This window comes from Oryzias melastigma, linkage group LG2 (genome assembly GCF_002922805.2).
Source record: "Oryzias melastigma strain HK-1 linkage group LG2, ASM292280v2, whole genome shotgun sequence".
NCBI classification, from domain to species: domain Eukaryota; kingdom Metazoa; phylum Chordata; class Actinopteri; order Beloniformes; family Adrianichthyidae; genus Oryzias; species Oryzias melastigma.
Window position 1 is genome coordinate 19,308,549 of NC_050513.1, and position 11,396 is coordinate 19,319,944.

At 38.7% G+C, this 11,396-nt stretch overlaps 1 protein-coding gene across 1 annotated transcript; it reads right to left on the reverse strand.

Annotated features, from left to right (window-relative positions):
- Nucleotides 1–2,345: 2,345 nt before the first annotated feature.
- Nucleotides 2,346–6,747, reverse strand: LOC112156638 (leucine-rich repeat-containing protein 3). The gene is made up of 2 exons (XM_024288876.2): nucleotides 6,396–6,747; nucleotides 2,346–5,841 (listed from the first exon to the last, which is right to left on the reverse strand). Exon 2 carries the CDS (start codon nucleotides 5,647–5,649, stop codon nucleotides 4,879–4,881), a length of 771 nt encoding a protein of 256 aa, XP_024144644.1. The 5' UTR covers nucleotides 5,650–5,841; nucleotides 6,396–6,747; the 3' UTR covers nucleotides 2,346–4,878.
- Between the last annotated feature and the right edge of the window lie 4,649 nt (nucleotides 6,748–11,396).

The window sequence follows — 11,396 nt, forward strand, 5'->3', positions numbered from 1 at the left end:
CACAGAAAGGTCCCAGCCGGGAGTCGAACCGGGGCCTTCTCGCTGTGAGGCAAGAGCGCTAACCACTGCTCCACCGTGCAGCCCATCCTGACAACCTTCTGTAGAACAGATACTATTAATCGATTGAAACCTCGGCTACAAAATACAATGCTAGAGTGGTTTCAAGCGTAAGGGGTTCGATCACAGATGTTACCAATTAATCCACTTTTCTTTTACATTTTTACATTTGAGGAAAACTGGACTAATGTACTCGTGTTGAGCCACCTAGTGGTTACATGGTGATATGACGACCAGATAACTTGATTTTTAATGTACTTCAAACAGGAAGTAAAAACGATTAATTTTGTTTGAACTATAATTGATGTGTTAAGGAAATAATTTCTTATGTTTTTTTCCTTTTTTTAAAAAATAATTTATTAGAATTTCGAGATGTTACCAAACTTCATTTTATTTATTTTTAAGCAGTTATCAACACATTTATTTCCAAAAACATCCTACACTTTAAAACAATTATTAACAAAAGTTTATTTTACAAAAAAAAGACAAGTACAATGAATAAATAATAGGCAAGTTAGACTTTGTTTTTAGACTATTCCTCAGTCTATAAATCAGGAAACTCCGATTAACTTCTGTTCCTTCTTTAGTTGCTGTTTCTGCATATAAAAGCATAAAGATTCATCATATCTTCAAAGACCAAACACTTTGTGCCTCACTGGAGATGATTAAAATAAGGACAAAGAGGTCTGGTCCAGACAGAGTAATGGGTAAAAAGTGTAGAACTGAATAAAGGCCTTTTTTTGGGTGCCTTATCACATTTTACCTCTAGGTTTTTTCAAAAATAAGCCGAACTATTGTTTTTAAAAGATATTTGTTTGTTATGACGGTAAGATAATCAGGAATCTTTAGTCAACCCTAAAGTAAAACTTTAGTATGTCCCTAAAAAATGACCTTTAGGAGTTTGGAGGCGTTCTTCCATTTTTTTTGGTGAAATTGCAAAAAAAAAGTTGTCTTACCCCTTAACGTGTCACTGGCAACACAAAATAAGACACTCTTCGAACTACAAAAACTCTTCAATCATTAAAAATAATAACTACTGAAGCAATGAAAAGTAGCTTAGTGCCAAGATACAAAAAAAACTGTTTTTCAAAGCTGCTTTTCTCAAAATCCGCTGATTTACACAGTAAAAAGTGAAACGTTGGATCAATTAACAAAAGCTTCTGACATTTAAAAATATTAGCTTTGATCAAATTATATTTTTAATCAATTCAATTTTTTTAATGAAAACTAATAATTATCGAACTTTCATTATTTATTTAATGTTTCACTTTTTCAATATTTGTGTAAACGACTCACTAATATAAAGTCTCACAAATTGGTGCAAAACTGCTCGTTGTTTCAGAACACACTAATTGTGTTAAAAAGCAACGATAATTCAAAGAATGTTAAAATTTGAACTAAAACTCTGATGTTAAAGAGCTAATTACAGTTATTTGACCAACAGGGGGCGACTCTCGCCTCTTTTTATGGCGTTGGCGTCATATTAACCCTTTAACACCTGAGCTGTCGCCGGTGGCACCTATATAACTCACACTTTTGGACGTATCGTAACTCTGACTGTTTACGCTTCTATAGTGAATTAGCTCATTCTGACTCGGAGATGAGCAGCATTTGGCTGCTTTTCTCTGAGTCAGAATCAACAGGAATTTTCGAAAGAATATCAGCGCCTAAAGTTTGGAGTTTTTTCCGATCTAGACATGAATGTGAGAGTTTTGAAACTAATTAGTGGGTTCCAACAGGTTTTTTTTTAAGTAGCTCCTATCATTCCCTGCTTTAGTGAATTAGCTTCATGCTAATGCTAATTTTTTGACATGTCAACATCATAGGTAACCTAAGGGCACATTGACGTTAGTATGATTGAGACTTGTTTGGTCCGGACGTCTGTTCTGGATGCAAGTGGACTCGAGTCTTCAGTGTGAATTGATATGACCTTTTGATTGGCTACCTGGCTGCCAATCAAATCCCAACACTAGCACTTGGAGCAATTTTACAAAAGTCTAAGGAAAACATCATGGTTGAAGCTAAAAACATCAAGAAAAATGTTCAATTTTTAAAGGAAAGTTGTTCTTTTTAGAGCTTTTGAGCTGAAGACGTGACCAATGTTTACTTTTTGCTACGCATTGCAAAAGTTATAGGATAGATTGTTTGTTGACGACTCACATGAAAATGATACCCTGTCCAGTTAGAAACAAGAGGTGAAGCAAACTATTTTTATGAATTTAATGCAAATAGAGTTTAAAATCAGGAATAAAAAGCAGTTTTTCCAGAAAAACATTCCCAAAAATACTTCCTAAACTTTAATGCTTTTTTCTTAACACACATCACAATGTTACAAATATTTTCATCTTCAAACTTGCACTTCTTAATAGTGTTGAAGCAGGTGATGCTTTTATTGTGAAAAGCCCTTCAGGTTTACAGCTTCAACTGATCCACAAGAGCATAATTCTACATCAGCTGGGGTGTTTTTATTTCTGTAGAAATTCCGTTTGAACGTTTGGGACAGACGGTAACCCTGCCATCACATCTAAAGCTACGTTCATGTACGGGCAACACATTCTCATTCCCAAGTCTTCACATATTGACGTTTGGTGAAGGACCCCTCCGCGTCACTTTTTGACGTTTTAGGTGTCCCCAACTTGTAGTTTTTTGACGTACTGGCTGTTCTCATTAAATCACAGGTCCCCAAACCAGAACCGGTCCAGTACTGCGATGCATAGCGCACTGGTACCCAAATCTGGTATCCTAACCTGTGGTACTGGATGTGTTACTGGACCCGAACCAGTACCGGTACTGGGTTAGAGTATCAAGGACCAATACGCAACTGGCACTGCATCTGTGTCTCAAGTGTTGCTGACCATTGATTTTACGAACAGCCAGCATCTCAAAAGATGATGAGTTGGGAACGGTCAATACGTCAAAAAGTGACGCGAAGGGGGTCTTGACCAAACGCCAATTTGAGACAACTTGGTACAGGAAGAAACCTGCAGTCAAGAACAAGCTAACCGCTGGTTCTTGAACATGCATTTAGCATTTACAGTTGACACTGGAGAAACAGGAAGTGGATTCTTCTTCTTCTTCTACTGTTTGCTTGCACAAGTTCGCCACAAACAGTTGGAGGACTCATGGGGCGAAAGTTCAAAGTGGTGCAAATCTCGTAAATCTTGCTGCAGGATACATCGCAAATTTATCGCCGTCGTGATATCAGCCTGTGCAATATGCATATTGCAAAAGATTGCTGCGATAAATGTAAATGTTTACACACATCCTAAAAAAAAATCTCATGGTAGCTAGAAGTGTTTGACAAATCAAATATAGCCCTTTACACGTTTGACCAATTGACCCTTCAGGGGATTGACCAATCAAATTGAGTCATTTTATTTTAAAATCCTACATTAGGAGGATACATTACGTCAACTTTTATTTCAATAAAAACGTTGCTGTAAAATGGAAATGAAGCTTTTTGTTTTGCTACTTGTTCATGTATCGCAATTAATATAATTATAATATTGATCACTAATATCGCACATCGTAAGTTTCCCATATCGTGCAATCCTTGTCCAGGCTTTTTCGTTGTTACTCTTATATACGTGAAAGACTTGGTGTCATAGAATTCTAGTCGGGCACGAACTGCAATTATTAATTTCTCCTTCGTGGTCAAGTTTCAAATGGTTGGCACTTTTGTGACTTAAAGGGACGCAATCCAAACGTCACCATCAAATCCGAGTCCCTGATTGGTTCAAAGTTCAACCGGTTTAACATCAATACATGTTTTGTAAGTAGAGCATGAAAACTGTCACAAAACAATCCAAGATTTTAGAACGTGGAATCCTGAAACATTGGAAGTAGTCGCTTGAACGCCCCTTCTTGAGGGCAGCATGAACGTAGCTTAAGACGCAACACAGAGAGCAGGACTGTCCAAAACCATCCTGGTGGATTTCTAGATGTTCCCTACCATCTATTTAGCTACATCTGGTGATAGAAGAAGATCTGGAAGACCGGGGTTGACTAGCCTTGTTCCAAAGTGATCTATAGAAACTGTTAATTGTTAAAAAACGGTGTTGGAATTTCTGCAGAACACAATCAAATCAGTGCACAGAACCGAAGCTGATCGTGCCTCGAGTCTTTTGTAGTATTGAAGCGTAGGGGATGATGTAACAGTTCATAAAAATGTCTTAATTTGACTTTCAACCCATCGCACGCCTTTGTCTTACTTGTTCTTTCTGTCCAACTCCCTCAATCTCTTGTCCTCAACAAGCTGAAAGGACCATCCATTCGGTACGGATCTCACTTTGTTTATGCCTTTTTTCTTCTCCAAAAGTATAAAAAACCTTTAAGGTGCACCCATCTGGCCCGAAACTTGACTTTTAAAACCTTTTCGATGTTCCATAGACTGGAAAAAGTACGGCGGCTTCAATTAACAACGCCTTGAAAACCCGCTGAATCCGGTGATCACTTCCGAGACGATCAAACGGCGCGTTTTTTCTGCCGCAACCTCGTCATGTCGTCCGTCAAAACGACAGAGGCCGCTCTTTTGTGAGGCAAGAGAGTGTGAAATTTCTTTTTGTTCAAATGTGTTAGAGGATTTCATTCAGCTTGCGCCCTCCTCGGGTCATTAAATGCACAAATTGTTGCAATCGTTTGGCGGAGGGACGATTGCAAGAGCCTCTTTTTCTCCTGTGCTAGAGGTCTGTGAGAATTCTCCACCTCCTCCTGGATGTGTAGAGGGGAATACATCATTCCGCACATCTGTCACTTCCCAATTGTGTCTGGTTTTTAAGCATTCCTTGGTTTTCATCCATTAGTATTCAAGACTGGGGTCCGCTAAAACACGCTGCTGGCTGTGTCGTAGTCCTTGCTGATGTGAGAGGTGCTGGGGAGGGACTTGAGGTACTCCATGTGTCTCCTGGCGTCCTCCTGGTTGTGTTTGATGTAGTAAACGATGTAGGCCGTCACCATGAAGAACCAGCAGAACATAGCCACGAACATGGCCACGTCAGTGGTCTTGTGGTGGAAGTTGCAGAAGTTGATCCCGGAGTCCAGGACCTGGATCACCGGCTGGCCCACGTACTCCTCCTGCACCGAGGTGAAGCAGCTCACCTCGTTGACGGTCTCGGGGTCGAGCCTGAGCTCCCGCAGGACCTCCTGCAGGGAGCACTCGCAGTGCCAGGGGTTGTGGGAGAGGCGGACTTGGGCGTGGAGTTTGGTGAAGGTGTCCCTGGGGAGGCCGCTCAGCTGGTTGTTGGATAAATCCAGGCTCCGCAGGCTGTCGGCGACACCTGCAAAGGCGCCGTCCTCCACGCTCTCCAGGGAGTTGTGGGACAGGTCCAGCTCGCGGAGACGGCGGAGGTCCGCCAGGGCCTCCCTGGGGACGCGCCTGATGCGGTTGGATGACAGCAGGAGAACAACGGTGTCCCTCGGCAGCTCCGAGGGGATCCTCTCCAGGTTGCGCGAGGTGCACTGCACCACCATGCCGTTCCTCTCCGTGCAGTGGCAGAACCTGGGGCAGGCGCGGACGCCGACGGACAGAAGCAGCACGGAACCGAAAAGGAGTAGAGAACCAGCAGGATGGTTTGTCATGGATGGGGCACACATCAGAGGGCGCGGTTGGCGTGCGGTTTGTCAGACAGCAAACGCATCACTTCACCTCCAACCGCAGAAGAACGTCTCCAGTCAAAGAGGGCGACCTTTCTTAAACGAATAAAGGGAGCGCCCCTCCACTGGCGAGGGCAAAACAGTTCAACAGGACGGAGAGTGTCGGTAAATCCGGGGTCGATTTTGAGACACCTGCAACCCGAACAAACGAAAGGTGAGATTCTCTGATCCTGAAACTTCCAAAGTCTTCCTCGTTATCCACCCCCACCTCCAGGAAGAGGAGGGGGAGGGGGCAGGTAAAGTTCAACATTATCATAATAATAACATGTTTCCGTACGGCTTCCACGCTGCGGGAAAATGACACCCCATTAAGGAAGGGCTGGGTCATGAATATGCAGCAGATGAACTTTGTCAAACGATGATTTGTGGTTGGAGGATAAAGAGTGAAGGTCGACACGCGCTTGTGAGCAAAGTTAACAAATCTTTCAGAAAACAAACGAGATAAATTGAGAAAAATGTTAAATATTAAATGAAACAATAAAAGAATGGTCAATATCTGTAGGAATGTAGTATTAAAAGTCTCTAAATGACGTTCTACTGATTTTTCATTCAAAACAAATGACAGTTTATGTCATTAAAGAACTTACTTTTTATTTATAATTGGAAAAAAAACAGAGAGATAATTAAAAACGTAAAAAAATGAAATGTTTGAAATAAATAAAAAGGTCTAAAAGTTAGTTCCCCACCTGCACGCTTCGTTCGGACGGTACCGCAGATCGTCGCGGGTCTCTGGAGGAGCGTGGCGGGCGTCCGTCAGCAGTTCGCCGGTCTCCCTCCGCCGCAGGAGCCGCTGTCTCTCCGGGAGCTCCACATCCAGCTGTTTGACCGCGACCTCCCGCCGCCAAACGGCTCTGCAGCAGCGGCGCGGCGCGCGCGCGTACCTACGTGTGTTTGCGCGCGCGTGTCAAAGTGAACATCTTCGTTAAACGATATTTGTTCGATAAAGAACGGAAGTAGAAATGTTGAAAACAAAGTAAAAGCATCAAACTTCGTAATATCAAATGTATGGAAGACCGGAAGTGCCCTAACTAAAAAAAAAAGTACATTTAAAAATTTTTTTACAACATAAGAAAATAAAATATAAAGTTTTTTAATACTATTTTTCAATTTCACTCTAAAAGAATTTCCAGTATTTCCAAATATTGAAACTGAAATTACTATCTAGATGGGCGGAGCTTTCAATGATCATCCAGGGTATGATTTTTTATTCTTTCATTTTCTTTAACTATGCTAACTTAGGTAACCAAGATACCTTGTTAGCTAAAAACAATGAATTACCATAGCAAGATCAAGTTAAAAATAAATATTTCACGAAAATAAACCCCTTTTTGCCAAAACCTTTCTTATTTCTGTTTCTTGTTAGTTTTGAGTAACAAAATAAAATAAATGTATAAAAATTGAAGAGAGTCAATAATATGGGTAATTAAATATAAAGGAAATGCATGGATTCATGATTTTACTTATATTTAAACCATTTTAATGATTTATTTAAATCTAAATTTCAATTCAGGCTTTAGTTTTATCAAGTATTTTTACTCTTTTCACATGTGTAGTAATAATTAATGCTGGGCGGATTAATCCAAAATATCGATAGTATCAATCCTAAGTTGGTATCACTATTGGATCGATACCAGTCAACAGACATATAGATATTTACACTCTTATTTGAAACTTAAAATATTTTCCATTTAATTGAAAAATATTGTCAAAGTTCTGTTTTTATGTTTATTTTTAATAAGGGAAAATTAAAAAAAAAAAAAAAAAACCTTCACGCCGATTAAAAGCAATTGAAATTTTGAGGTTCATCTCACATCTAAGAATAATATCGATATTGGTATTGATATCGCCGATATTGACCGGTATCGGATTGAAACCCAAATGCTCAGTATTGACCAGCCATAGTAATAATAATAATAATAATAGTAAGAAGAAGAATATTTCCTTTTTAAAACTAAGACAACATAAAGAACATTATTGGTTATGTCAGAATTGTTATTTTAATCTACATGTGTCTACTGAAAACAGGCGTGACTTAAGGTTGTACTTTAAAAAATATTCGTATCAATAAGATCCCTTTTTGTTGATGTTCTTTAAGATATTGCTTAAATTGTTGGCAACAATTATTTGTTTACTCAATACAAAAATACAAAAAAATATATATTTTTTGCTCCAACACCAAAAACACAACAGCAAAAAAAGAAATAAAGAAATAACCATTACGTTTAACAATCACGTCGGCGGTTTACAATAATGTAGAAATGACTCCCCATCATCAAAATGTTTTAAAGGTTTAAGCTTTGAAATTGTGGTTTAAACCACAAGGAATCTTAACATGTAATTTTGATAACCTTAGTATAAAAACATGATAACATGTCAACGAAACTCTTAATTTCACTTAAAATCTCGTTGAATCTGTCGTCGTCTGTGTCACTTTGGAAAACCATCACCTAGCCCGACGAAAAACTCTTCTTCTGCGTTGATTTCAGTAGGAAATCCTGACATGCACAACAACACTGCCCTCTAGTGGCTGTTGCTGTTTATTTTTTAAATATTAATGCAAACTATGCAAAAAATAATGCAACTTATATAATTAAAAATTACAGTACTATGAGTTAGATTTCTGAAGAATTTAAGGTTCTTAGTGGAATTGTTGTGTTTAATAATAAAAAAATATGCGAGAAAGATATAAGTTATTAGAAGTAAGTTAAAGAAAAAAATACTTCAGGTTACATTTTTGAATTCCCGACATACAACTGTTTCACTTTCATTTCTTTGGGGTTTTTGGACCATAAACCGGACGTTTTGCTCAGACTTCCCTATTTTACTGGAGTGACTCTTGTGTGGAAGAGTCTCTTCACGAGTAATTACATGGATGAGTACTGGAGGAGTACCATGAAAGAATCTTTCATGAATACTCGTCTCCCTGCAGCCACTCGTCTATCAGATTGAAACTTTGATTGACACCCGAACCCCCCTCCCCCCACCACCTTGTTGTTGTTTGTGCGTGAATTCGATTTCCACCTGTGCAGGTTGGTCAAAGAAAGGGAAGTGTTTTCTACTCTGGAGTGATGGATGTCACTCTTCATAAACGACCTACGACGTATCAAAGCCACTGCAACAAAGAGGGCCCCTCGCCGGCGGCGTGATTGAATGGCGTCATCAATCTTCCTGAGAGCCCGATTGGTTGATTGCATTTTTCTCGCACTGGAGTTTGCGTTTGGAACCCGAGCGGCGGATCGTGGACTTATCCGGTCGCAGCTTTTGGCGAAACTCCATCGTCGGGTCCCATTTGATCAGAAAGTCCTCCCCCTCCCCCCACCTGGCCGGATCACAAGGATATGGACCGGAGCCAATCCAGCTGGAGCTTCGTCAGCAGTAGTGACTCATGAGATGAAGGCAGTGCAACAGTTCCTGTGGACAGAGCGCGTCGACATCAGCGCCGCTCGTTACTGATGACATTGTGTGTTGGCGTTAACACCCCCTCCCCCCACCCGGTGCATGTTTGATACAGCAGAGTCCTGGTGTCATTGCTCATTCAAAGTCACGTTTGATTCGACAACCCCACCCCCACTCCCCATCCGTCCGTCCGCTTCACTGCTGGGTTTAAATCTACATCTCCATCATTGCTTTGACATCACTCCTCCGTGTTACGGTGAAGGTTGTGCGGGACACGTGGAGCTGCTCCAACTGGAATGGCGAGCAGCGAGAGTCCTGGTCGGAGGTCCCTTCACCGAACTCTAGCTCTGAGCCTGTTAATCATCTTTTGTGTTTTTACGATCATCAAATGCGTCTAAAAGCAGACACACCCTTCAGTGTTTTTGTCTAAACGGATGATGGAGACCAGAGTTATAGACTATATAAACCAAACACATTGACTGCAGATTAGGGGTGTGTATTGGCAAGAGTCTAGCAATACTATACGTATCACGATACGTATCGCGATATATCCCAAGACTGTATCAGAACAAATGTTTGTAATATTTTTTAAAGAGTATGACTTGGAGAAAACTCTACCTGAATATTATTTATTGTAAAAAAATGTAAAATGTATTTTAACAATAAGCACAAGTTAATTTTACCCACAAATCCATGGTGCTTTTCTTTTGGTATATTAAGAAATATTTGTTCTTAAAGGGAACACTCAACATTGTCTGATTTCCACAACAAAGTATTTTTCATTATAAAAAAGTTGAAAACTGAAGTAAGACACTTTGATCTGTGTGCTTTTAACTTTGATCTTTAAGTGTTGATTTTTGTGCTTTCATCTTTGTGCTTTAATATTTGAGGTTTAAGCTTTGATCTTCGTGCTTTTAACTTTGATATTTGTGTTTTGATCTTTAACCTTTGATTTTTGTGCTTTGATCTTTAAGCTTTGATCTTTTGCTTTGATTTTTCTGCTTTGATATTTCTTTGATCTTTGAGGTTTAAGTATGATCTTTTTTTCTTTTATTTTTTGTTCTTTGGTCTTTGATGTTTAAGCTTTGATCTTTGTGGTTTTAACTTTGATGTTTGATCTTTAGGTTTGATTTTTTTGCTTTGATCTTTAGGTTTGATTTTTTTTGCTTTGATCTTTAGGTTTGATTTTGTTTTTGCTTTGATCTTTAAGCTTTGACATTTGTGCTTTGATATTTCTTTGATCTTTGATGTTTAAGCTTTGATCTTTGTGCTTTTAACTTTGATTTTTGATCTTTAGGTTTGATTTTTTTGCTTTATCTTTGTGCAGTGATATGGTGTTTCAAATTCTAAATGTATCCTTTTTAACTCTTTACTATTTAATTACTAAATTACAATTAAATTACCATTTAAAATTAAATTACTTTTAAAGAATTAATTACTATAATTTTTGTAATTATTTTTCTTTTAATAAATATGACTTATTTATCAGATCCATTTTTTACGGTTTTAATATCAAATCTTTTTTTCTTTAGAGTGTGATGGATTTTTGTGAATAATTTGAACATTTAAACTCTCCTGATTGCAATGTAGCAAAAGCTTTACTGAAATATTACGAATCTTGAATGAATTTAACTAAAATCCTGCTTGTATTCAGAACCGCAAATAAAGCTTCAGTTACTTCAATAAAACATTTCTAGTTTAAGTCAAAGACACGAGAGTCTGCAGGAACTCCCATCACTCCCTCTGATTTCTAGGAATTGCATCATTAATGTTATCTTTTCATTGACGCGCTCTAACCTTGACCAAACGCATCGGTATCTCAGGTGGAGCCGGAGAACTTAGGAGAACATGTTGAGTTACATTTTCTTTTTCCACCATCAGTCATGTGTGCGTGTGGAATTTATACGGAAAAGTCCAACGGAAGCTGAAAAAGTCTGAACAGTCGAATAAAAATAAATGAACTTTCATTTAAAGTAATGAAAGTTCATTTACAAACAATTTGTATGGAGTTCCGGAAATGTCATTATTGTTTTCTTTTGTTTGTTTGTTTGTTTGTTTGTTTAATAGAATAAAAAACCCTACCACAATTGATCATTTATTGACTTCTCTCTTTCCAGTGCAGAAAATACGATCCCATAATACAGTTAATGCAAAATACTTTTTTTTTTTTTTTTACTTAATAAGGTTTAGAGGCTCTCTGGAAACTTCTATGCCGACTAACGCTTTACCCCGACTCCGACAGACAAAAACAATCAAGAAGTTGAAAGAAGAAATTAAACTTTATTTGATAT

Excerpts from the sequence above, each read along its gene's own strand:
- LOC112156638 (XM_024288876.2), bottom strand. The coding sequence starts at position 5,649 with ATGTGTGCCCCATCCATGACAAACCATCCTGCTGGTTCTCTACTCCTT.